Genomic DNA, 27,815 nt, shown 5'->3' with positions numbered 1-27,815 from the left:
TGCTCCGCAGGTTAATGCAACTGGCTCCAGAGAAGAAACCAGTCTGCTCTCCGCTGATAGAGCTTTCAAAATGTTCTTTGATGCATTTCAGGAGCTATTATTTTTGCGACGGTACAGGTCTGCGGCATGTGCAGAAGCAGTGATCAATAGCTACGCGTGGATTCCTTTGATGGCCAAAATGGTTCGTCTACTATTAGGAAAAGCACATTCACATGTTACGAACTATTTCATCCACAATAAGGGGAATTTTGCCAAAAGTCATACGGTTAAGAATCATAGCGAAGTGTTTCTTCCACCTCTTCAGTTGATTGTACACATCTCCTGTATCATTGTTAATGGCGACAGCTTCTGCTTCCCTAATCAGCAGGATAACAAATTTCCTTCCGTCATGCCAAACACTACCCTGAACTTGCGCACAGTACCGGAGTTTGATCGCGTAACGCTCGCCATTACTCGCAGTGCTCAATTGAGTCTTCAATCTCTTCCATTCATCAATTCTTTTTGATGATTTCCCAGTCAGCCAGACTGTGTGAGCATTTTTAATTGCGCCCAATGTTCATCAAACGAATCACTCAAGGTATCTGCAGTCCGATCTAGAAAATAGCTCTCCACTGTCGAGTGACAGCTGGATCACATAAGCGATCGATGCTGAACTTGCCTGTCGATCCTCTCCGACACTGCAAGAAATGGCGAACGCAACACGCAACCGAGGCGAGCGACCATTAAATGGTGATCCCCTCGAGGCCAATTACAGAAACTGACTTCTAAGTTAAGAGAGCGCGTCTTGCGGTAGCTATCAGTAACGGTCCAACAGCGGATTCACGTTTGCTACCAATTGACTTGTACAAAACCGCAGTGCCACAAAAGGGAGAAGGTTGGTCGATAATCATAGCAGGAGATTTTAATGCGTGAGCGCTTGACGACGGACAACGAAGTTGAGAGGAGGTGTTCTGCTCTAAGCTTTCGTGGAGCTAGACGTGGTACTCGCGAATGTTGAGACCTCATACACTTTCAGAGGAAGGGGTCTGCAGTCTATGGCGAGCCTGACAATCTTGAACGCCGCTTTAGTCAGGAGAGTTGCTTGACATAGTGGCACCAGGCAATCTGCATGCTTAATGCCGGCTAGGTTGCGGGTTGGACGGCGGATACTTTTAAGGGGGACACGTTCTTTGCGGCGTCTGAGGCTGACATATCTTTAAATGGTGCAGCCTTAGAAAAAAACACCAAATTGGTGTCGAAAATATGTGATGCTACTATGCCCAGAAGGCGACTGCTTCCCAGTAGGTGACCCAACTACTCCGAACGATACCTCCTACGGGAATTGTGTGATTGGATCGATGACTGTAAGGTCCCAGGTTTGGATGGTATCCCTAATGGAGCTTTGAAACTGGCAGTGAAGACTAGGCGCGGTGCTTTCGCCAACATATTTGAGGCTCCTAAAAGAAGGAATATTCCCTGCTCGAGAGAAAAAGCAAAAGTTGGTGTTGCTTCCCAAACTCAAAAGGATACCTGGAGATCCAACATTATATCGGCTGATCTGCCTGTTGGATACAATGGAGAAGACGATGGAGGGAGTCATCTCCAATAGACTGTTACCCATCGTTAAAAGCGGCAATGGCCTGTTGCAGCGCCACCTGGCAAAAGACGTACTGCATACTGGTGGTTGTTGTGCCGTGTTGGCACTGGCTGTCCAAAATGCATTCATTTCCGCCAATTGGGGCCGAATCAAAGGTGCATTGGCTAACATAGGTGTTTCTGGATATCTTCTCCACTGTGTCTGTATAATGTTATTGATTCCAACCCACCCTCCATTAGAAGAAGGTCGGATATCCATGGTCTACCAGCTCATTACAAAACACAAAGTCAGGGAACTTCCCGATCTGGTGCAACCCCACGCTTGGAAGCGCTCTAGTCGTTGATCTGAGTTCCTAATGAGCAACGTGATACATCTGCCTCTCGACCCGTTTTCACAAAACAGTTGCCACTCTTTTAATGTTGTGATACCATTTCTAACGAGCGACGGTTTTTTAAGACCAAGGACATTCATTTCTGCCCCTCTGCGGGCGATAATCTTAAAAGTACTTGCTCCTTGCTGTTGCAAAGATTATACTGAAAATAATTCTGAATGTAGCTAAGAGATACTTGAGACTTGATCGACAGAAAGGAGGGTGGTTTCCGTTTTAGACCCTTCTGTACTGTTCATTTTCGATTATTGTGGACGAGTGTGCGTAGTTTACACTATCGCTTCACCTGCTTTTCATTGGTTTCAACAATATTTTGACAAAGTCAACAAGGAGTGTATTTGGGGTGCTCTGCGAAGAAGGGGCATTCCGGAGAAATTACTATAATAGCTATTATCAGAACGATATATGATAGCGCAAAATGTCACGTGCGGTATCCAGATAAAGTCTCGAAGAAGTTTCAAGTCCGAAAGGGAATTCAACAAAGTTGCATTTTGTTACCGACACTTACGTGGCTTGGCCTGATGCTTTAGGTTAAGGTTGCATAATTCTACAAAACCTCACACGACCTCCCGTCTCTTCGGACGGCCCAAGATTGTGTAGGGACGGGCTAAGAGTAAATTTATCTAACTGATGGGCATTTGCTTGCCTCCTCATACAGGGGGTATGAACCGAAGCACCGGCCCGGAAACCGTCCTCCCTGCATTGGTGAAATTGACGATAGGGCCCCAAGGTAGAACAGCATATACCGAGAGCTGCATCATCGGAGAACGAGTTATCGGCACCTCCCAGGAGACAGTATCTGGCGTAGCACCGGTGTTATAAAACTAACACCAGGGATTTCCGGGAACCAGGCGGGAGATGGACCAGCGTTTTCCCGCTTGGAAGCCACTGACATCGAAGTGTGTGTAGTGAATACCAGCCAGAGTACTCATAGCTCGAAACCGTCGACGTCAGGGGTGCCCCCAAAAACAACGGCTTGTAAGAAAGTCGGGCTCTAGAGTCCTGCTCAAAAGCTAGTACTAGAAAGCTATCCATATTCTAGTAAGATTGCGGAAAATAAGAAGGCGGTTACTACAACCGAAGTGCTTTTTGGCAATTATTACAATTCAGGATCAGGATCAGGACAAATCAGGACAGACCTAGAGCATCCGTCTTTGCCTGGAAGATCTTCCACGCTTTTCTGTATCCGGATCTGAGTTCTATTGACGTAAAAATTGGAGCTGGTGGGAGCGCAGAGCGTGTATATGTGCTCGGGTTACATGGCTGACGACCGATGACCCTCACCAAAAGAACTACAAAATGTTACGTTCACCATCCCACCAAAGAAGGGCAACCAGTTGGTAGGTTGTGACGCCAATGTAGCGGCATACGCCTGCCCTAGCGTAAATCACTGAAAGAAGTGAAAATCTCTGTTTTGGTTATTAATACAAATTAATCGGTTGTAACAGATGCAGTAAAGTAACCTTCTATATCCTCAGCTTGGAGATTTGTGACTGTTGGGAGGAGGTCCTTAATATCACTTTACAAACCAATAATGACAGACAGACAGATCACAGGTGGATAGTTTTCAGTGTAAATTTCGCTGTACGGGTCCAACCCTTTTAGAGACCCCAAGGGGATCAACTGGAGGAAGTTTGGTCAAATTATGAAGAACAAACTCTTCTGTGCGCAAATTGACTACATTGGCACGACAGACGAGCTGGAGTCAAAGGTGTGGGCTCTGGAAACTGCATTCGAAACCACCGCTTTTAAAGCGTGATGCTGCTAAATACAGTAAGAAAACATTGCTATTGTGATGGAATGAGATTACACCATCTTCTAGGGGTACAAATACTGGCAGCTATACAAGGACATCAAGACTGATAAGAAGCGATCCTGGTTGGACTATTGTAGGAACATTAAAAGCACCAGTGAACTTGCGAGGCTCAGTAAGATTCTGTCCAAGGGAACATAGAAACCCATTATTTCTTAAAAAGTCGGAAGGCTCCTGGGTGGAATTTTTTGGTGAGATCCTGTAGCTGCTATTTCAGATGCACTTCTCCACCAACTTAGAAAGTTTGCTGCCCAAGTTGTGTGAGGTTATTAGATCGATAATTACCGAGGATGAAATCGGCTGGGCTATAAATAACTAATCATACTATGGAAACAGCAAGAAGGATTATGCCATAGCTTGTCCAGATTTACCGGAGCTGTGTCCCTTTGGGATACTTATTGCACTCTTGGAGACGCGCAATTGGATTTCATAACGAAAGCGGACAGGAACGCCCATGAATCCGGGACGGATTTTTCAACCAATCAAAATCAGAACGACCTTGTCCAAGTCTCAGCAGGTCCACCTCAAAGGCTTCTCAGGAGGTAATTGGCATGGTTGAATGGTCGCAACAGTACAAGTAATATACTCTAGCTGCCTTACATATAGAGAGAGTATTCAACAATGTTAGTTCCAACGCTATAAAAGAAGCTCTAAACAGAATAGGATTGGCAGGGTATCTGCTACGAAATAGGATAATTCAGTCTAATCTGGATGGTACCCACTTGACCAGAGCTGGAAACAGAGGTATGCCCCAGGTTTGTGCCATCTCTCTGGTGCTCTGGTTCATAGTGAAATGTGAAATTATGTGCATATAAGACAGGAGCGGGGTGAAGGTGATGGCGTATGGCGACGACTTGATGATATTCGTGTCAGGAATGTTTCCCTCCTTTATGAGTGACATTATGGAAGGAGCCTTGAGAAAGGCATGCCTGTGGGTCACCAAATGCGGACTCGGCATAAATCTAAACAAAGCAGAGCTTATGCTATTCACCACCAAAACAAAAGTGCCCGAATTCTACTTACAGCGGCTAAATGAATAAAGATTGGTGTGATCCTGGATTGGATGAATAAATTGGAAACTAATCATTGAACTGTATTGCTTTCTTCGCCTGCAAGAGGATCTTTGCAAAGAAATGGGGTCTTAGGCGAAGGATGGTTCTCTGGATATACACAGTCGGGACTCGTCTCATCCTAATCGACGGTTCTACTCTGTGGTGGCAGCCGCGTGTCTTCTGCAGCTCTGTCTGGCAGATACTCTCAATGTAGTCCTACATCTCCTTCCCCTGCGCCACTACATTAGATATGCTATAGCGTGCAGTGCTGTCAGATTACGTGAGTCTGGATGTTAGACAGCGGAGCCCTACGGTCGTATTAACATAACAGACGAAGTACCTTAGGAACTCTGGGCAGAGCGGAAGATCGGCGGTGTTGCAAGTCATGCGGTCTTCTAAGATTCGCCAGTGTACTCCAAGCGGATGTACTGACGATCTTGGAAGCTTATCGATGGCTGCAGCATGATCCGTACCCCAAGCATAATATAGGGATCCTGATCGACAGCTAAGCAATCATTTACGTGTTGTACTCAGTGACGATATCCTGTACATTTGTGGGTACACTTTCCTCCGGGTTCGCGGTCATAGGAACATCGAGAGAAATGAACGGGTTGATGGACTTGCCAGGGTACAGTCTTGCATCCTGCTGGTGACTAATAAGAGCAGGATATACTTGCACTATTTAGCAGCCACTGATTTTAGATGGCGAAGGTTCAACACTTGGAGCAGGTTAAGGAAGATTTGCCCACCTATAACAAGACGCCATCTCTAGAGCTTTTGTGCTAGACACGTGAAAATGCATATGACATTACGGCGGTCTGCACGGGGTTCGGGTCTATAAGGGAATATATCTGCTTATCTCGGCATAACCTACAAGTCTCACTGCCGAAGCTGCGGAGAGGAGGGGAAACCCTCAGACACTTCCTTTGCGATTGCCAACTCTAGTTAGAGCTAGGCTAAACCGTTCTCTGAGGACCTCAATGAGATCTCTAATTGCAGGATGGGAGAGGTGCTAGCTTTTGTGAATACTATGGGCTGGATGATGTTGTCCACATTGCTTTGTTCGTAGGTCACGGAGAGCTTCAATGTGCCATGATGACTCTCCTCAAAGACCTTGGACCCTCTCAGCGAGTTATGGACGTTGGCTACATGACTCTGGATAACTTAGACGGAAGCAAGGAGAGTCGAATGAAAGATGAGTAACAACAAAACCAAGGTTCTCCATTTGACCAATAATCGCATTTTTCTTATTTGTATTAATGGTTTAGATTGGCGGCCTCGCGGTAAATTCGCCTTCGCTGTTTTATTCAATATTTGGAAGTACGTGCAACATCAGTATCAAACTGAGACTATTCCGTGCCAATGTTTATTCCTTGCAGTGTATGAAAACTGATTGCCACTAATACTCGAAGGTTCTAGGCTTTCATCGACTGATATCTGCGTTGTGTGATTGTTGTATCCTAGACTGAACAAATGGATAACCGGATCGGCGTACCGGCTAGATAATTGTCAATCTGTTAATGAAGAGACGCTTTCCTATGATTGTCGACACTTTCCCAGAATTGTCGACGAGTGTAACGCCTCGAAATTACGTGGCGTAAAACAGCGGAGGGAAAGTGGAGGCTTCCTGGAAAAATGTCGGAAGAGCTGAATCACATTGCCAAAGACCAACAGCGGTAGTCTGTAGATGTGGATGACACATTGTGCCCCACATAGGGGTTTATGACTCCCATATAATTACCCAGGGCGGGCTGGTCTATGTTACTGTATGCCAAAGTTAAATAGAAGCAAACGTCTATTACCAGTATTGGAGTGTGCTAAATCATCATCATCAGTGAAGCTACAATCGGCATATCTCTCACTAGAGTTATCCAGTTTGTTTTCTGGAAAAAAATTCTGAACATGCTGCTATACGTTATTACTCCACCGAAAATAAGGCCTAGCATGCCATCTATTATTGTGTATATCACCTTACCGTACATTCGAATTAATTAAATTGCGCACAGACTGTTGAGCTTGACTTTTTCCAAGACTGCAAGGGATCGCAATTGTCTCTATTCATGGCTCAAGATCAGATTAGAACGACCAATATAGGCATACTCAGGAAGACTGAATACAGGAGGAGTAAATCAAGTGTCTAGGGGGCATGGAATGTCATTGCGTATCCGTGGAGTAAGGTCGAGGTAGCTAACTAGTCAGTGGTCTTGCTGTTAATGTTTTGGTGTATCGATGATGCGTAGATGGTTTTCTTGTGTGTGTTTCCCTATCCTATGTGGCAAGCTATAAACAGCTGTACAATGCCATGTGCTTGCACACCAATCCACTGCGTCACATACACAGCACTAACCCTAGACCTAATGCGCTGAATTTTTCTCGCGCATTTACCGTAGACGGCCGAAAGTGTGCAATGATTCCTTATCATATAATTTCGAACAATGCGCTGAGAGTTGAATCTCCCGTGTTTAGTCCTTTTGGGCATACTCTGTACTGTACTCAGATTCGATCATTCCACGAATTTTTGTAGGCTATTTATACACTATATAGACAGTATTCCATTAGGTAATAAGATTTATGGAGGAGAGGACTCTAGGCGACCAGATGAAGACACGCCGTGAGTTAAGAATATCCAATATGGGACAAGTTCAAGTCAAAAGGGTAGTGGCTTGCAGCTATTGATAGTCGAGCTTTTTAAGCGAATGGGGGTTAGGCAAGTTCAATGATTCCACTCTTTGTGAATATTTGAATCAAGATAATGTCCATCCCTTGATTACCTAGTGGCACTGAATAAATCATTGTACTTCTATAAAACGCCAGCAATTACTCCACTTATTTACAATTCCAAATAATGCATGCAATTCAAACATGTTAATTAGAAGTTTTTGAGATTAATTTCGAATGCGGTATACCAATATTAAGATCATGTGTCTCCTCCTTGATGATTATGTTTACAGAAACGTCAAATATGTAGACCTCGACCAAACATCATTATCAAGTCAGTCTAGTGAAATAACTTAAATCGCACGAGCTATCGCATTTGTAATAATCTTATCTCTTTCTGGGACAACCATTGCATTTTTCACTTATAAATCATATTTATTATTTTTTCTCTGCGAGATTGTGGGTTGTAAATTTGAATTTGTTGATATAAATAATTTGTATCATAAACACATTATTCGTGTCAGCAACAACAGAACTTTAGGAAAAAACCGTAAATAAAAATATTTGAGCCATATTTTACCTTTTAATTTTGGCAGATCGTCCTTCGGAGGGGATCTCGTATCTATTTCCAGATCTCCGTTCAAGTTCTTTGATTCTTCAGCCAGAAGTGTCCTCGGTTGATGGGAATCATATAGCATCGCCTTGTCTTTTGGCAATCTCTTGGGAAATAGAGCAATCAGTCCAGAGAACATCAACATAGCTGTACCCAAGAGGATCCAACCAAACCACCACGCCCCTAACCAACGGGGGTCGTTTCTATCGATGAGAGGAGTTTTACTGGGGTCGATGAACATGTTGAGGGCAACGTAACCTGAAAGATAAAACTATCTTGAAGATTAACTCTTCTTAAATTCCTTATACGAGTACTAGCGTCAAACACAGGCAGTTCTCTGTTATCAGCAAAGCTTGTCTTATTGAGACTTACCCAGGAAGAATCCAAATATTGGACCAATCATCCTTAATGCCATGGCATATGCCAACATCAATGGAGTGTTCTTTTTCTTCGTATTATCATCCAAATAAGTTTGTCCTAAAGAATAGTATAGAGTGTTACCAATACCCAGGATGAATTGTGAAAGGAAGATCAACAGTAATGGCACTATTTTGACTATATTTTCGCATTCCTCTTCATCAACTGTCGCTTTGCATAATCCGCGATCTTCTGCTTTTTTTGGGATAATTGCGGTACTATTCTGAAAAGATATGACAGCTAGTTAGGACGTTAATACCTATGTTCACTGACTTATTTTAATTTCATTTTCTTTTAATATTGTTTGTATGCTTTTACTATAACTGTATTCAATTGAACATAGTTTATTACTTGTATATTTTATTGGTTTCAAGACGCTTGTATCATAGATGTGAGAGCCTTTCTAGCCAACAGTAATATCAAAAACAATATACAGACTCGCAAGAGCAGAAGAGCAAAATGATCAGGAACCTAAAGGTATAAATTGTCTGCTCCTCGACGTTGGACGACTTGAACCTAATCGTCTCCGCCTACGAGATGTTGGAGGGGGTGAAGATCGACGGTCTGATGGGGAGCGATAGCGCACTCGAGGTGTGTCTCAACTAACCTGGTTCCTTCAGGGAGGAAGACATCTGCATTGCACTAATACAGGATCATTAAAGGGCTCCAAAACAAATTTTACAATTCAATCTGCGGCACTAGAGACACTGATTAAGAGAACTATAGATCATATCTCTCCAACAGAAAGAGCTTTTTGTATTTAAACCTGAGTTTCAGCAACATAACTATATTGAAATTAGGAGCGGTGAGAGCGGAAATGTATGTATCTCCTCGGCTTACCTGGTTCACGCCCGATCAGCACCCTTAGAAAATTATAACATACGACCTATACCATGGCATCGTGGAAAGCCAATCTACTGTGTGCGGTGTCAGTGCGAGGCACAGGCGTTGAGGTAGTTTAGGCAAAACGAATGAAGTAAGTTCCTAACCAAATTTATTATAAACACGAACTTATCGGTCTATAACAGGAGCAACAACTCCATTTCCCCCTTCAGGGGTCGTCAGTGTTCCTTAACGAGTAGCCCGCGGTATATGCAACGCTGTCACCAAACGTGCCGCGATCTCTGCCGGGTATTGATCGCAGCTTCCACAAAAGCGGGTTTGTGGCCCCGAAAATTCTTAGAGGTAGTAATAATCCCGACACTGCTTACCAATGGATGTCAACACTTGATGGTTTCTTCTACTTCGGTCTTTTTTGTGAGATAGTCAACATTTTGAATTTCCAGAAAGCACGTAGGTCCAGTAGACCCTTGACAGCCCTACAGAACGTATCTTGCTTTGTGGTCTTTGGACCTAATTCGACGGGGACTCCATCACCCTTCGTTTTCCGATTGGGAGATATTTCTGTATAGCTGAAAGTCTAGTCCTCTTTCGTCTCCCCACCTTTTGGGCCTCCACAAGTCAAGGCGGACAGACTGTAAGCAAATGGTTTTTGACGGCATGGCGTATTGTTGCCCCTTGTCCCTCTTCACATTTCTTTTTAAGTCGGCTACCTGGGAGAAGCTCTGCAACGGACTATCTGCGATTCCCTTACGGTGCTCTTAACAAGGAGTGTGGTTGCTTCTACTTTTCGCGCATTTTCAGTTGCTCTCCATTTCCGTCTGTAGAAGGCAATGCAATTCAGGACTTCCTCCAGCTCCTGACATCCTTCTGAAGGAAGGTTACCAGCCGTATGCTCTTTCACAACTGTTGCTCATTTCCTAATAAGGCTCCCCTTTTCGACTTTCGCAAGAACAGTGGGCTGCACTCCCCATCGGCTCATATTCCAAGTCATCTGCCCAGTTTTGACGAGAGAGGAATCTAGAGGAATATATGGCTCTTTCTAGAGCAGCAGTATTGCAGGGTACTAGGTTTGCCGGCCCCACTCCGCATTATTTCGCGCGTTTATTCTATCTTATGCGCATACCAGTGTTTCTTGGGGTATTGTAGCCCTTGCTGTCTTTTTCGCTAGCCGTTACGGTGAGTGACACATTTTCGTACTACGCCCAAACGCAACCAACTCGTTCTTCGTCCCTGCTACATCTTCAGTTTTGTCGCGGTCTGTTAATACCGGTTCAATGCACATAAAGAGTTGTTGACGGCTACGGAAATTCTCGATGTGTCCTGATGTATATCGGTCATTAAAGGTTCGCTCTTCACCAAGCCACTTTCTCAGGGCTACTACCTAGGACGCAGGTGTAATGCCAGCTCAAATACTTGCTCGAGGACTTCGGGGACGCCAATCCTCGCATCGTCTTTAGTGCCGAATTAGAAAAAGCTAGGACTCGGCTAACATGATCTGCATCCTACAGATCATTATGATCGCTGCGGAGATGAAAACTGATTTAGTGCTTATCAGTAAACAGTAACAAAACAACGACCCAGCTTCATAGCACCCCGGCTTATCAGGTACCGCTGCCATCTGGGTTGGAACGATTCTTGTCAACACCAAAGGGATGGCTTTGTCTGGATTCGATATTTAAGGGTAACGTTTTCCAGGATCTTTCTAACCCCGAAAGAGACGATGCCGGATTTTCGACAGAGGCTTGATGCTCTGGAGGACAGGCTTACCTTAATTAATATGCATCCCGAGGTCGCGAGCCAATCGTCGCCTGCTTGGTCTGGATGAAGATAGATTGTACATCTCGGGTTGTTCTTCCCATAATGTCAGTATCGCCAACATAGCCCAGAAGTTGGGTGGACTGGGAGGATTGTGCCTCTTGCATTTACATCAGTATCGCGGTTCACTTTTTCCAAGGCCAGGCTAAAAGGGATGCGTGATAGGACAAACCTTGTTTTAGACCGTTATTGATGTCGATTGGTCTCGAGGGTGAGCTTGTTGCTTTTATATGGCCTCACACGATGGCCAGGGGCAGCCTAATCAGTCTCATCAATTTAGTCGGGATACCAAGTTTTCTCATGACTGTATATAGTTTTATCTTGGCTATACTATTATAGGCGGCCTTGAAGTCCATGAATAGATGGTGCAACTGATGTCCATTTTCCAACAGTTATTCTGTTGTTTGCCACAGAGAGGAAACATTATCTGTTGCTGAATTGCCTGAAGTGAAGTTTCTTTGGTGTTGACCGACGATGGAGGAAGCATTCCTGCCGTAATCCTTACGCCGGAATGCCTGATGTCGCTGGTGAACAGGTAATGAATCCTAGAAAACTTCTCGGCAAGCAACCATCAGTACATCGCTGCTGAGGTGGTTGACGCCAACTCTCGGTGTGCACTAGCATGGCGTTCTTCCTGTGCGTGGAACGTTGCGAAGGTGAACACTTGGAGATCGTCGAAGCTCTTGCAACAGGTGGAAACACGCTGGATGATACTTCGGGAGGTGGTAGCGGTGCTGCTGACACTGTTGTAGATTTAGTTATGAACCTGATAACAACAGCCTGCAGAGCTCCCATGCCCAGGAAAGCACCGAGACGATGCTAACCTTCCATATATTGGTGGATGGTGGTAATTGCCGAGCACCGCAAAGAGTGTCACAAGCTTCGCCATTTGACATAATAGCGGAGTACAGAACAGCTAAAAGGAAACTCCGTTGCGTGATAAACAAAACAAAGGTCTCTTCTGGCAGGAATGAGTCGATGAGGTGACTGGGAATCCGTGAAGACTCGGTTATAAAATGGTAACACAAAAAATCGGCTGCGGTTTTAAAATGGTACATGTACGCGTACTATTCCCTGCACATCCCATACTAGTTGCTGACAGCGTGGAAAGCGATTGCCGACTTTTCTCCATTAAATAGTTGGAAGATCCGATACTATCCCAGGAGAGGTATGCAAACTGGTGCTCCATCGTCGGCTAGACATATGGCTCGGCCTATTAAAGACTTGCTTGAAAGTGGGCGTTCTTCCTTCGCACTGGAAAGTGGCAAGGCTTACGCTGATCAGTAAAGGGAAGGAAGACCCTGAGCTGCCGTTTGCATACCGACTACTTATATGCTTAACACGGCTGCGAAAGTATTTGAAAAGCTCATAAGGAATAGACTGGCTAAAGCGATACGTGATGCCGGGCTTGTCTCCAAGACAGTTTGGTTTTAGAGCGGGGAGATCCACGGTGGATGCTGTTATGCAAGCCGTGGATGCGGTTCATTAAGCAAAGATACGCAACCGCTGATCTTGACGAGTAGTGTTCTTCGTAACGTTTAATGTAAAATATGTCTTCAATTCCGTAAGATGGAAAGACATTCTATGCACACTAGACAATTCATTCCACATACCGAGCTATCTCTTACGGATATTCGGGCACTGCTGTTCTATGAGGCGTTAAAGGGAGAGGAGGATAGAGATCATATGGGGAAATACATCCTACGTCAGTACCTCTGAATCACTTCATGCGATAGTCTGCTAAAACTCGACATGAAAAAAATCGAAGTAGTTTTCCTAACTAAAGAAAGAATACCGATCCTGTGTTCCATATCGATCGGCTGGTCGATAATCGACTCAAAACCAACGGTTAAGTACTTTGGATTAGCGATAGACTGAAAGACGTGTTTTTCGTGCGAATCAAAGTAGAAGCTGCTAATGTAGTTTCGGCCTTAACTCGGCTAATGGCAAACATTGTAGATCCTACAACTTGATGGAGGTGGTTGATCCTGAACGCCAACGTACACTAAATGATTGACAACACACTTGGCAAAACGAAACAAGAGGCAAATTGACTCCACGTGGCGCATGAAGACTATATACAGGAGAAAAACTCCCAGCCCATTTTTTTAAATTTGATGGAGACCAATCTTCCGGATGCATCCGTTTCCTGCTGGGATAAGATGAGGAAACGCACACTAGAAAACCATCTAGGCGAAATCGGTACACAAATACATTATCCACATGGGTCTCGGGCTACCTCCTCCCTACCCGAAAGGTGCACAATCAGATTCCCTGCCGCTTTACCGCTGGAGTTGATCCTCTTCTGTATAGTTATTCGAGGCGTGGCTGTATCAAGGGCACGGTGGGACTGACTATTTCCTGCGTAAAGCTTCTAAGTGTCCGGATGGCTCAAGTGGTTAGAGCGCTGGGCTGTCGTAGCGGAAGGTCGCGGTTCAAATCTCGCTGGGGGCAGAGGAATTTGTTATCGTGATTGGATGTCGGACACCAGTCGACTCAGCTGTGAATGAGTACCTGAGTCAAATCAGGGTAATAATCTCGGGCGAGCGCAATGCTGACCACATTGCCTCCCACAGTGTACTGTGGTGCACCGTTACGGTCTTGAATGAAGTGCTCTAACACACTTCAAGGCCCTGATCCAATATGGATTGTTGTGCCAACGATTATTATTATTATTATTAAAGCTTCTAAGTGGGCACAGAGTTTTGAGTCTTACCTGCTTAAAATAGGGAAATCATTTTGCAATGGGGATGTAGGCGACGTCGATCACGCTTTTTGCTTTTGAAAGCTGGGATGGGATTCGTCAGCAACTTTATGCAAACACAGGGAAGCTGCTGCTCCTTGACAGAAAGATACTGAGGAGTGCTAACAGATAGAGCCATGTTCCGCATTACGTTCGGATTCTTCTTGTTACCAAGAAACTGGAGCTCGATCAATGGCGAGGCTTCTAATAGTTACCTTCTTCCTCTCCACTCCCCAATCAATCGTGATGGATTAATGTTAGAATTATCGTGGAGCTACGTGTCATAAGCTCGAGAAAGTATATTTGTTCGCTGTCGAAAATAGGTGGATAAGGCTGTTGAGATGTATCAAACTTTAGCGTTGAGCTGTCTTTGTAATTGAACAAACTCATAATCGCAAAATCGATCAATTATGGCTTACAAAGGTAAAATCTAGCTGTTGAGCTTCTGTTGCTTACAAGGGCAAAGGGGTCAAAATCAACAACATAATTTGAAGGTTAACAATGTTTGAACAATACAGATTAAATGTTCCAAAGGAAGTCAGGGCAAGATAATTTTTCCTGATTTCACCCCACTCCCTGGATCTTTATCCGTTGTAATATCGGACCGATTTTAAGAGAGAGAGAGAGATTTTAAGAGAGTAGAGTACCAATTGAGCCATCCCAAAGCCATTGTAGGAAGTTGGATTACGAGCATAGGAGCAGGGGATAGTACTATGGGCCTAACAATGGCCTGAGTACTCGGAGCTGCGGCTCCGCCCAGTTAACTAAACTAAACTAAACTGGAGTACGAGCATAGGACTGATAGACACGGCTGCGACTAAGCTACTAGTTAGTTAAAATATGCCGGTAAGGCGGCTTTACCTGGAATAAAATAAATCGAAAAAGGAGAAGGATGATTCGTATTACTCACCCCAAGGATCACGTGGGCCTTTGTTCCGACAATATCAAAATATTCTTTGGTAAGGTGGAAAGCATCATCTCCAAGACCATAGAGTAAATGTGGCAATGCTAGGATGAAGCAAGATAATCCGCAGAATACCATACCCCAGGCTATCCATAACGGCCGATTCCTTTGACCACCCACATATGAAAGTATGAGTGATAAAAGGATTTGTGATATTTCGTTACCGCTGAGAACGATTCCTGAAAGAGAGATAAATATGATAAAATAAAAAAAAAGGATAACGCTCAATATCAAAATTAGTATAGATGTGGACAACTGACCCTAATCGGAAATAATCATAATAAAAAACATAGCAGTGTTGTCGGTAGACTCTAATACTCACCTGTTGTTTGACTAGGCATGTGAAATCTTCTTTCTATCGTGGTAAGCGTTACTATGAAGTACATATAGGACATTGCTTGAACGGTCCCAAGCAGCCCATAAATTCCTAGAAACCATTTCGTGGTAGCATATTTTTGTAGCCATTCTGGATGCCAAAAGCGCACTCCACATGCATAGTTTTTATCTCGCATTGTGTTGTATTAAGCCTTTTCGTTGAGATCTACCGGACCTTAAGGATGACTAAAGTAGAACTACTAGCTTGATGGTGCTGCGGGCTGTTTCATAGCCGAGAGTCACTGCAAAAGGAAAAAAAATAATTAAGTTTGAAAAATTTGAAAAACGGATTCTAATAGTCGTCGGAATATCTTTTGACAAGAGAGTCAAGTTATTGAGTTATTGAGATAATATGGAAACGAGATGAGTTAGATGACACGAATATCAAAGCGATCAGGCACAACCAGACTGTGAATCAAAGCACTTTTGCACAAAATCAACACCACCATGCTATCCGTAGGCCAATGGTACTTCAGTCCGCATCTTGCCACAGCAACTCAACATTATCGCTTATTGTATAAACTGCAAAGGTCACATGAAGCGACGAATACTAGCATATCGCTAAGAGATTCCTTGTAGCCGGAGTGGCTGGTTTCACCTTTTCATAAATGACATCAGACAGGAAGCAAGAACGGAGCAGGGGAACATGTCATACCTCTTAGTGTTATTAAGGGTGGGTGATATTTCCAGGACGAACTCATCAGAGACAACATGGTCAACAGAGATGGTCGTGACCTTTCTGTGCTGACCACGGCAGAGTGAGATTTGAACTGCAACCTTCCGTACGACAGCCTTGTGCTCTAACCACTCAGCTATCCGGGCACACAACCTACATATTTACTACAGTTTAACTGTGAACGCGGAAAAATATGCTCATAGATGATAGAAAGCCTAAGTGGATAATGTATCGATTCTATGAGTAGACTGCCGGAGAGACAGGTCTTTCCAAAGAAGTGAAAAGGTGTCGGTGCTTCTCCTTAGAAGAGACAAACCCCAGGGTAAACCATCATCGTAAAGGCCCACATCATCATCATCATCATCAACGGCGTAACAACCGGTATCCGGTTTAGGCCTGCCTTAATAAGGAACTCCCGACATCCCGGTTTTGCGCCGAGGTCCACCAATTCGATATCCCTAAAAGCTGTCTGGCGTCCTGACCTACGCCATCGCTCCATCTTAGACAGGGTCTGCCTCATCTTCTTTTTCTACCATAGATAAGTCTATAAGCTTTCCGGGTAGGATCATCCTCATCCATACGGATTAAGTGACCCGCCCACCGTAACCTATTGAGCCGGATTTTATCCACAACCGGACGGTCATGGTATCGCTCATAGATTTCGTCGTTGCGTAGGCTACGGAATCGTCCATTTTTATGTAGGGGGCCAAAAATTCTCGGAGGATTCTTCTCTCGAACACGGCCAAGAGTTCGCAATTTTTCTTGCTAAGAACCCAAGTTTCCGAGGAATACATGAGGACTGGCGAGATCATAGTATTGTACAGTAAGAGCTTTGACCCTATGGTGAGACGTTTCGAGCGGAACAGTCTTTGTAAGCTGAAATAGGCTCTTTTGGCTGACAACAACCGCGGATTTCATCATCGTAGCTGTTATCGATTGTGATTTTCGACCCTGGATAGGAGAAATTGTCAACGGTCTTAAAGTTGTATTCTCCTATCCTTATTCTTCTTCGTGTTTAATCAGTGCGGTTTGATGTTATTGGTTGATTCGTCCTCGGTGCTGACGTTGCCACCATATATTTTGTCTTGCCTTCATTGATGTGCAGCCCAAGATCTCGCGTCGATCACCGCCTGCTCGATCTGGGTGAAGGCAGTTTGTACGTCTCGGGTGGTTCTTCCCATGATGTCGATATCGTCAGCATAGGCCAGTACTTGGGTGGACTTCAAGAGGATCGTACCCCTTGCATTTACCTCAGCATCACGGATCACTTTCTCGAGGGCCAGGTTAAAGAGGACGTATGATAGGGCATCGCCTTGTCGTAGACCGTTGTTGATGTCAAATGGTCTCGGAAGTGATCCTGCTGCTTTTATCTGGCCTCGCACATTGGTCAGGGTCAGCCTAGTCAGTCTTATTAATTTCGTTGGGATACCGAATTCTCTCATGGCCGTGTACAGTTTTACCCTGGCTATGCTATCATAGGCGGCTTTAAAGTCGATGAACAGATGGTGCAATTGTTGTCCATATTCCAACAGTTTTTCCATCGCTTGCCGCACAGAGAAAATCTGATCTGTTGCTGATTTGCCTGGAGTGAAGGTATGGGCCAATGATGTTCTGGGCATATGGGGTTATCCGGCCTAGCAAGATAGCGGAGAATATCTTATAGATGGTACTCAGCAACATGATACCTCTATAATTGCTGTGTAATATCTCCCTTTTTATGTATGAGACAGATAATGCCTCGTTGCCAATCGTCAGGCATTGATTCGCTGTCCCATACCTTGAGCACAAGTTGATGAACCACTTAGTGTAACTGGTCGCCTCCATATTTAACCAATTCGGCTCCTGGCGACTTATGATTTTGAAGCCGATGAATTGCACGAACTGTTTCTCCTAAACTTGGTGGTGGCAGTATTTTTTCGTCGTCTTCAGTTGGCGGGACCTCCCACTCGCCGATGTTCTGGTTGCTCAGTAGCTCATCAAAGTACTCAATCCAACGCTCCAATATGCCCATTCTGTCGGAAATCAGATTTCCATCTTTGTCTCGGCAGGATGAGCGTCGAGGTGTATAAGGCTTCATCCTGCTGACTTGTTGGTCAAACTTGCGCGCCTGCTGAGGTTGCCCCTAGTACTTTTCGAGTTCACAGACTTGTTGGTTCTCTCAGATTTCCTTTTTCCGTCTGTGAAGTCGCTTCTCCGCTCGACGGAGTTCGTGATAAGTCTCCGCGCGGGCCCGCGTTTTTTGAGAATACAACATTACTCGGTATGCGGCATTCTTCCGGTCCGTTGCTAGGTTTCATTCATCGTCAAACCAGCCGTTCCCCTATCCCACATCCCTATCCTTTATACTGGGAATCATGAAAAACTCAGTCAGAGTCTGTCATAATAGCCCGAGTACCAGAGGAATCTCAAGTTAGGAATCTATTCTCACTACTTGACAACCTTTGACTCCAAATGACACAGGTTCATGCGCTGCAACAAAACTCACCCTGGAGAATTTTCGGCCCATGAGCGCGCAAATTTGTACAAAATTGTGGTGGTTTGTAAGGGCCACAACTATGTAGGGGGTCATGAGTCAGAAGAGAGGAAGATGAAGCCCTCAGGCACTTCTTTTGCAATTGTCTAGCTGGAGCCCGGCTGCGGATACTAAGCAATCAATTATTTTGGTACCTAATGAAGATCTGTAGTTGTAGCTTGGGGGAACCGTTATCCTTCGTGAACGCCACGGGGTGGCTCTCTGAAAATCTGGGCCAGCTAGATCCTCCTCGTCTTTAGCCTATACAATCATGGCATCAAGACGGTGCATCAAAATACTAACTGGACTCTTCGGCGCGATCACAGAGGTCTACTTATCTTACTTTATAAGGTTATCTCTTGGCTATAAACGGAAAAGAAGTAGAGGCAACTTCTGCAAGTATGCGCAACATTTCAAATATTGGTGGATCAAAGCAACTAAGAAAGTTACTACTGTTTAAAGTTATCACCTTGATATTGTTTTATATGGGACCACTTTGGTGAATTGGAGAAGCCATCTCGTAGAAGATACTAGGCAACAGTATATCGCTGGTGCGCGCTTGGAATTGCAAGACGCAATCTGCAGAGTGGCTGGAATAATACCGACTGACATTCTGACGGTGGAGATGAAACGCTAGTATTAAGCCAGAGAATGGGATCAACGATTTTGTAAGGAACATCGCCTTATGAAGCTTAACCTCACTTTGGCCGTCTAATAAAGAAAATAGAATACATCGCAAAAAGTAAGGCTTTCCGACTGGTTCGGTAGATTCAGCCCTGGTTGATGGGAAAGCATGGTGAAATTGTCGCTGCATGCAGTTTATTGCTGGGTATGGCGGTTGCAGCGGCTATTTACTTAGGATGTGACAACAGTCCTTGTGTGTACTATGATGCCTTGGAGGACCCAGGGTTGGTCCTGTTCCACTGTTTGAGAATTATGGAGGAGAGAAAAACTGTGCATGGCATTCGATCCATTCATTGTGGGCTTTTTTGAGTATGGTTGGTGAATGAATTTACCAGCTGAGTGTTGGACTCCCGCATGGGCAAGCCATAGGACTACCAGCTAAACACCACGCCATCATCAAAGAAATAGTCTGGGATCGTTTGACATATTGCTTCTGCTCTCCCGCCTTAAGTAGCCTTCCAGTCAGGGAATTCCTTTCAATTCAACCAGCTCTTTTCTTCTTTAGTAGGCAGATGCAACTTGCAAAGTTCTCTGCATCTATTGTTGTACAGAATAAACCCCGTGCTATCCCAACGCGATTTCCATCATCCAGCGTCGCATAAAGCAGAGAACGACCTCTCTAATAATCCCTCAACATCCACAAGAGGTAGGGCGGCACCCAGAATAGTGCACTGAGGGTCCAGACACTAATCCAAAAAATATTAAAGCAGTGCAGTGAATAAGCCATTCACAATCAACTGAAAGAGGAGGAATTGGAAAAAGGTTCGCACTGAGGAAAGGAGCGGAATGAAATTTATGGCACTCCCCACTCGCCTGCCCCACAAAACGATATCCGATTATGGGGATAATATTGAAAGGAGTTGAGATTCTAGTCCTTTTGCCTGCCCCGTGATGTAATATCTGATGAAGGTTCCGGAAGACTAGCAAGACTAGTTCCATACTGCGACTTTCGGTGCAGGAAGCGCAACGAAGGTCCAAAGGTCCAAACCGATCTGAACTCTGAAGTTGAATGAATCTGTGACCTTTACTCGTATAAACTGATATGCCTGGTGAACGTTTTCTATCGCAGAAAACGAAGGATGCCTGTCTCACGAGTAGTTCAGATCTCTTAAGCCAGGATCAACTATCGTCGTAGTCAATATGGTGATTGGTCTACTTAAAACCGTAATGGAACAAATGAAACAACTGCGCAATCCACGATGTAAAGAACGCCAGGTTTTTAGGATAAAGTGTGTGCCACTAGGGAGATTAGCGTATTCCGATGACAGCTGATACGGGGGAAGTTTATCGCAGAATGAAAACAGAGAGAGAAACCATAAACTGATCGTTGCAAATTCGGCATATTGAAAGATAAATTGGCTGAAGTCACGGGCATTACACTATGAGGTGGTACAATTCTTGAGTGAACATGGAGGTTATCGTGTAGAGGTGCATTAACATAATAGTAAGCTTCGGGCATGCAACATGTTCTCTCCTGAGGCTTACTTTGCACCAGACAAGATTGCAAACTGTCTCATAAAGGCGCTAAACGCCTCAAATTGTGGGTTCAAGCTGTAGACATTGCAGGCTTAGAAACAAGCAGAAAAGATGTTGCAAACTATGAGTAGTTACGAGACGCAGAGTTCTGAAGAAAACATTAAGGTAGAGAACCACAACGAGCTACAGTTGAGGTCTAATCCAACCCCGGGACTTATCTTTCTGGGCAGTCCCAGAGAGGGGAGTGTAAAAAGCTGGATGTGGTTTTATTGAGTAAAAGTCTCTCATAATAAGAGCCAGCGGGAGGTTTTGACCTTTTTCATTTTCCAGCGAAAGGCAACTATGCCCACGATTACAGAGAAGAGAGAGAGAGCGGAGGAAAGAGCCGTCTAATATCTAGACGTTTCAGGTGGAGCAAATTTTTCGACTATGTTGGAATGCGCAAGGTTTCTTAACGACAGGCTCCTCAGAATGTTCACTTTCTCAAACTTCGGCAAGCATTTTAGGGAAACATGCTGAAAATGCTGGTGTCAAGCACGGTAAGATGGTGAGACCCTGGGGAGCACTCCTCTCTATCTTGCGGCACTGAGTTACTGTTTTCTGGCAAATCGCATCGCAAGGTACGCTCTCATGTCCTGAGCACCGGTAGCAGGCAGAATATTAAAAGATTCCGGCCCAAAAGAAGAAAAATTTCGACAGTATAATGCTACGTACCAATTATCATACCATACCATGCAAATTTTTGAAGGCATTCTTGACAACCGTATTCGCGAAATCGTTGAAATAACCGTGAATCAAGCCGGATTTGCCAAAAACTGAGAACTGAACTGAACTACTGACACAATACATGCCGCGCGGTTACTCATGGAGAAACAGCGTGAGAATCATCGCCCTCTTTACATTGCATTTCTGGATCTAGAGAAAGTGTTTGGCCGTGTGCCATATGAACTCATCTGGTATGCTTTACAAAACTTAGTGCCAGAACAACTTGTGCGCTGGGTTCAATTGCCCTATCACGATCCGAAGAGTAAAGTTCGAAGTGTGGCGGGTGTATCAAAACCGCTTCGTGTCTCTGTTGGTGTTAATCAAGGAAGCGCCCTCTCACCACTCCTGTTTGCTCTTGTGATAGACACCGTCACACAGGACATCCAACGTCCAGCGCCCTATACACTGCTCCTAGCATCTAATAGCAAAAATGATCTCGAGCAACTTGTCCTAAAATGGAATAATCGCATTATGCAACATGGTCTCCGATTGAATCTGAATAAAACAGAATTTTTGATGACCGATCCCCTAGAAACGGACACAATCACTGTCAGCGGCAGTGATCTGTCCAGAACTGAGCGATTTAAATATCTCGGGTCAATGCTATCAGCCAATGGAGAACTGCGTTATGAAATTACTTCAAGTATTAACGCAACCTAGATGGAATGGCGTTCCACAACTGGTGTTCTTTGTGATCGACGTATCAACGAACATCTCAAATCTAAAATTTACCGCAGTGTTAGCCGACTATAAAAGACAATGAAAGGTGTCTTGCGTGTCGTGACACATTTTTGGTCACATCTTAAATGAGGATATCGGTGAGCGACATGGGGTTGCACAAATCGTGGAAAAACCGTGAGAGAGGCGTCCTCGATGGTATGGTCACGTAATTTGCGCTAACGAGAATTGGCTTGCCAAGATTGGTCTGAACATCGAAGTCGATGGTAAGCGACCAAAAGGCAGGTGGGAACAACGGTGGCTTGATATGCTGAATGGGGATTAAAAAACCTCGTGATTGCATCAGGATTAGGCATTTGATAGAGTCAAATGGCGAACCCGACGAGCCGACCCCGCTTGTGAACGGGATAAAAGCTGACGAAAAAGGAAGAAGAAGACAATGCTGCGTACGAATAGAGACTTCCAATCCTAAAGAGATGGAAGCTTTCAATGAGCAACTGGATGAAGTCAGAAAGATGATATTGCGGTCGTGATGGGTGATCTAAATGCCAAGGTGGGTTTTGATAACACCATCATAAAATGGTTTAGAGGTTTACGGATTTCTGGATCTTCCACCACCAATATTTAGGAGATATCTCGAAATAAGAGAAAGCTGTAATCGGCCTCGAACGAGATTATTATGCGAAAGCGCTTTTTCTTTAGTGAAAGTGGAGTTGTTAGCCACGTTTCGAAGGTGTGCCATAAAATTTGGCTGACTGCTGAAAATTAGAGCCGGATCGTCGCCGCGAGTAAGAGAAGGTGATGTGCTGAAGTTTTATTACAGGCATGGAGATAGAAGCTGCCGTGAATAAAAATGATTTCGCTTCCCTATTTCGCATCACGAAAGAATTTTTCATTCATCTCCTAATTACTGGGAATCCAAGATCTTTCGCAGTGAGTGGAAGAAAGGGACGATTATCAATATATCTAACAGGAAATAATGGCTTGAGTGTGACAATTGGAGGGACATTTGGCAGTTTCCTGCCATCACATGGATAATGGCTCAAATTATCCTCAAACGTATCAAAGAACTCCTCAGAAGCTGGTCCGCAAAGGACAGGCGGGTTTCTGGCCTGGAATCTCCTGGGCTGATCAATATTTTTCGGATTGTTTTGGAGCGTTGCACGGAATTCAGATCTTTGCTTCACCTGCTCTTCATCGACTTCAAGAAAGATTTCGAATGGATCTAGAGCATCTACTATCAAAGCGACATACAAGAAGCAAAATCCCATGACTTGCATGAAACTGAAATTCCGGGGGAATTTGAGTCCGAAGCGAAATCCGACAAGGTTGTAATACTAATTCTTCTTGTTATCGGTGACGTTCTTCATGTTGCCTTTTGCAGCGGATACGGAGGGTTTCAATGGACTAAGATATCTTTCCTCAAGCATCTCGATTACGCTGTTTGCTCTCTGACCTAATCGTGCACTTTGGGCAAATGGCTCTTGATTTGGGTATGGAGGTTCTCAGTCTGATCGGTCATCGCACTCTTTTTATTTGCCTTAATGAGCAAGAATCCTCTGAAGAATTTTTGGCCCCCTACATGAGGATGGACGATTCCGTAGCCTACACAATGACGAAATCTATGAGCGATACCGTGACCGTCCGGTTGTGGATAAAATCCGGCTCAATAGGTTACGGTGGGCGGGTCACTTAATCCGTATGGGTGAAGATGATCCCACCCGGAAAGTCTATAAGGGCAATATCTATGGTAGGAAAAGAAGACGAGGCAGACCCTGCCTAAGATGGAGCGATGGCGTGGGCCAGGACGCCAGACAGCTTTTAGGGATATCGAATTAGTGGACCTCGGCGCAAAACCGGGATGTCGGGAGTGCCTTATTAAGGCAGGCCTAGACCGGATACCGGTTGTTGCGCCGTTGATGATGATGATGATGATGATGAATGAGCAAGATATCGTGGGCGTAGAACATTTGCTTCCGCTGTTTTTATCTAAAATCTGGCAATGGAATTATCTCAGCACTAACATCAAATTGAAGTTGCTCTAAGTCAATATTCTCCCTATGCTCTCTGTGTATGTGAGAGTTATATTTGGAAAGTGATTTCCACTCGAAAAATCCAAGCTTACATCGGCGCACGGGTCAGGTACCAGTGACGTGTTATTAGAAGGTCAAAGTGCAGTGGATAGGTCACATTTTAAGAAAGACCGACACATTGGCTGGTTATACAACGCAATGAATTTCCACTTTCCCAGAGTGAGCAACGAGTTCCGTCTTCCACAACGTTTTAGATATGATGATTTCACTTTTAGCCTTCAATGTCTGGTTGAACACATATAAAACTTCGGAGCACATACTTTTTGGGTACCTGATATTTGCTGTAGAGAAAAGCTACTTGAGCTGATGTAAGTGGGACCCGAATACGTAAAAACGAGTATTTCACGAATTCTTGAGTCCCGAGGTTGATCATCATCATCGGAGTAAGCCGATAGGCCTGTAACCTGGTGACCTGGTGTCTATAGACAGTTTCTTATTACAGGGCGTGGGTCAAAGCCCTACGCAATGACTTTCGATGCATTCTACTTTATTTTTAAAAGAAGACTGACACACAGACGCTGCTGGTCACATATAACTCACTGCATACGAAAAGATACGCACAACTGAGGCTTTTTTCAATAAAAAAGGTACTTTCAATGATATTTTATCATTTATGAAACTTCCCGAAAGAGTTAGGTTCTGAAAGATTTGAAAAAGGCAGTGTGGTTTGAGGAAACGTCTATCTGGTTTTCGTATAGGGACACGATGGGTCACCATATTTGAGTTATAGAAAGGATTTAGAAACAGTAAAAAACAAGTATCCAAATATCAACGACTGAATCTATTCAAGGAGACTGAGATTTACCGTTGGTGAACGACACTTATAGTATATGATTTCACCCAAAAAAGATAGTACAGCAGCTTCTCCTTGTTCAATGATTGTCTCCTGTTTTGCTTATATGAATATAATTGATCACTTGATTTCATTAGTTGCACATATTAGCAGTTAGCGACACTATATCCATTTTTTGAGGGACCTTATTTTCCACGGTTTCCCACCATTCATAAAAAATTATCTATTCACAATTAACACTCGACAAACTGAACAAGGAAATCTCACTATGCACAAGTTTCTTGAAAATTTCCTAAGTTCCACAAGACGCCACTTCCGAAATCACCTATATCCCCTTAAATCCTCTTCAAGTCCACTTGATAGTAAACTAGATACTTACATTTGACGGTAAACCGTTCAACTTAACGTCTTATTTCATATGGACTCGATCTTCCAATTTAATCATAATTTATAAATTAAAGTTGACCACGAAGAGTGTCCAGCTGATTACGAGCGATGACTCTTCATAGAAGTATACGAATATGTATTAACAACAATAGTGATGTGTGTAGATTTGATAATATATAGATGCTGTAAATGCGCTTAATAAACTTTTATCTACAGTTTATAAGATGTTGTTAGAGTCAAGATTAGCAGCAATCCCATAAGTGTACTATCGAGCAACCTGATAGCCACTATAGTACGATTGATGCAATCAGTGGCTTGTAATCTGTTTGTGGCTATGACTTTATGTGCAGTGGGTACTGGGTCAAAGCCTACGTAGAGTCACTCATTCATCCTCATCGGACAAGCCTAGACGTAATCTACTTGGGGGTTTTAAGGGCAATAGCTCAAAATCGTGTAATACGAGAGGAAAATCCTCATTGCGCGTTTTTTCACGGAAAACCGGGGTCGTATTCCCATAGTCCGATTCCAGGTGATGACCCTAAAACCAGTAGGATTTGGTGTAGGAGATTTAGTTGGACTATAAATCGATATCGATATGAGTTATTTTAAATTTGTGAAGGTTGACCATTCCTTCGCTAGAACCTCGATGTGGACCCTAGTTGCTTCTTGCGGGCTAAGTTCCTTAGACCTATTTCAGGGTGCGATGACAGAATCAAAAATAACGGAGGAGAAAATTTGTGTAAACCGGAGTCGAATAGAAGGTTCCATAAAAATGGGACTACTAAGGATATACGTTGCTTGCGCGATGTGAGAGGGGTCTGTTATAACACGAATTCTTATTACACGTTTTCTTTCAGAATTTGCCCCTGGGGTAGTTTACTTTATATATTCCCTTTTACGGGTCGGTTGTTCCCTGGTCCATCCATTCAACCAACTAAGTTTCAAGCCACTGCTCTGAAGGTTGCACAAAACGCTATCATTACTACCAAGAGCCGAGATAAAGTACAATACACAAATATGCAAAAGTCGCGCTACCTACAGCTTATCCGCGCTATTCCTTTGGGTAATTAAACTCTTTAAGATTACATATCACACAATCGTAGGTGTAGGACATAAATTGATAAGTTTTAGAAAGTTATAGCTGCTATTTGTTTTCCACCCCGCATTTAATTGATAAGAATCGGACTGTGAACTATTGGAAGTTGAAGTCGGACTAGTACTAGCCCAAATGTCTTGTGTTTTTCTAGTAAGAATCAATACGGAATATACGAACATGTATACCTATTTCAAATTTATGTGAGCATATTGCGAGTAGACCAGCCAATTCCTTTGTATCTCTATTCATTAAGATCTGATAAGGGTTGTTTTTTGTTCATGTCTGAGTTCTAAGATAAACTGGCGACCGTGAAGTCATTCATATTTCGATTGTTATCAGCTAAAGCGGATTAACTACATGCTAACAGCAAACCTACATGCATTCATGTGTATATGGCATGGCATTGTTGATTTGAATTAATTTAATAATTCATTAATTGATATTTTGATAAACAAATTTAAGAAGTTTTCATTAGCTTGACTGACTGGCAAATTGTTCTTGAACTTTGACGTTGAGGACCTGGCTTTTAGAACCGTCATATTCAGTAAATTTCCACTTCAGACTATGACGTTCTCTTGGGAAGAAAAGTGAAATTATAACTCCCGAAGTCAATTCGCTGCCTCCCATTGTCCCTCCACCTTCGTAACTTGTTCCGGTGAAAGCTTCACACTTGACTCCCCGAAATTTGGTGGACCAGTTTCTACTAATAAAGCGGAAGTCCCGCTCTTTTATGATCTCGTAACCCAAAGGAAAAGTTATCCGGTCTTATTGGAAAGGACTTAAAATGCAGAAACGACCCCCCTTAGCTTATACTCACTGTAGTTACATCATGAAATCAAATTGCTTAATATTCAGAACGTGGTCCACTCTGTTCAGGCCGGCTGGAGGACTGTGAAAGTCTTCCTCAAGGATCCTATTAGTGCTAACAGGCTTGTCCAGCATGATCGATTGACTTCCTGGCTGCAGAGCCTTTATATACTTTTCAGATGTACCTACAGATATGGGGTGATCAGAAACATCCCCCTTGTGTTATGACATCCAGGCTATTGCAAAAGCTGAATCTAACTCGTAGAAGTCTATTTATTTCTTTCCGAACCCATTCATCTGAACTCAGTTGGTTGTGGTATTGATGAATTGATATGTGATGATGACGTCATACACGTTGTAGAATGCACGAAATTCACAAAGAATGGCAAGGTTTCACCACCTATAACTTTGATAATAATAGTTAGATTTTCTTCAAACTTGACCAACAAATTGTACCTTATTATCTTGTTATTCCTTACACCAATGCATTTGTACCTCTGGGATGGACATAAGGGGAGTTTCCGCGTTAATTTCTAAAATGTGGAAATATACTATCATTGACTTTATTTGTGCAGATATTGGAACCGGATG

General features: G+C 43.7%; 1 protein-coding gene across 2 annotated transcripts in view; it reads right to left on the bottom strand.

The window, feature by feature from the left end:
- The window catches only part of LOC119652228 (solute carrier organic anion transporter family member 74D-like), a 37,500-nt gene extending 12,055 nt beyond the window's left edge, over positions 1–25,445 (bottom strand). Inside the window, exons 1-5 of one of the 2 annotated variants that reach the window (XM_038056186.1) lie at positions 25,314–25,445; positions 15,205–15,499; positions 14,829–15,061; positions 8,473–8,740; positions 8,068–8,358 (exon numbers count right to left, since the gene is read on the bottom strand). In XM_038056186.1, the coding sequence (XP_037912114.1) occupies positions 8,068–8,358; positions 8,473–8,740; positions 14,829–15,061; positions 15,205–15,394 (982 nt within the window). In that variant the 5' untranslated portion in view covers positions 15,395–15,499; positions 25,314–25,445. Of the gene's footprint in view, positions 1–8,067; positions 8,359–8,472; positions 8,741–14,828; positions 15,062–15,204; positions 15,500–24,946 lie in introns of both variants that reach the window. The other variant, XM_038056185.1, reaches the window with a different exon arrangement.
- Positions 25,446–27,815: the final 2,370 nt, after the last annotated feature.

The sequence above is a fragment of the Hermetia illucens genome, chromosome 3 (genome assembly GCF_905115235.1).
Source record: "Hermetia illucens chromosome 3, iHerIll2.2.curated.20191125, whole genome shotgun sequence".
In the NCBI taxonomy this organism is placed as follows: domain Eukaryota; kingdom Metazoa; phylum Arthropoda; class Insecta; order Diptera; family Stratiomyidae; genus Hermetia; species Hermetia illucens.
This window is presented reverse-complemented; position numbering and strand designations above follow the sequence as displayed.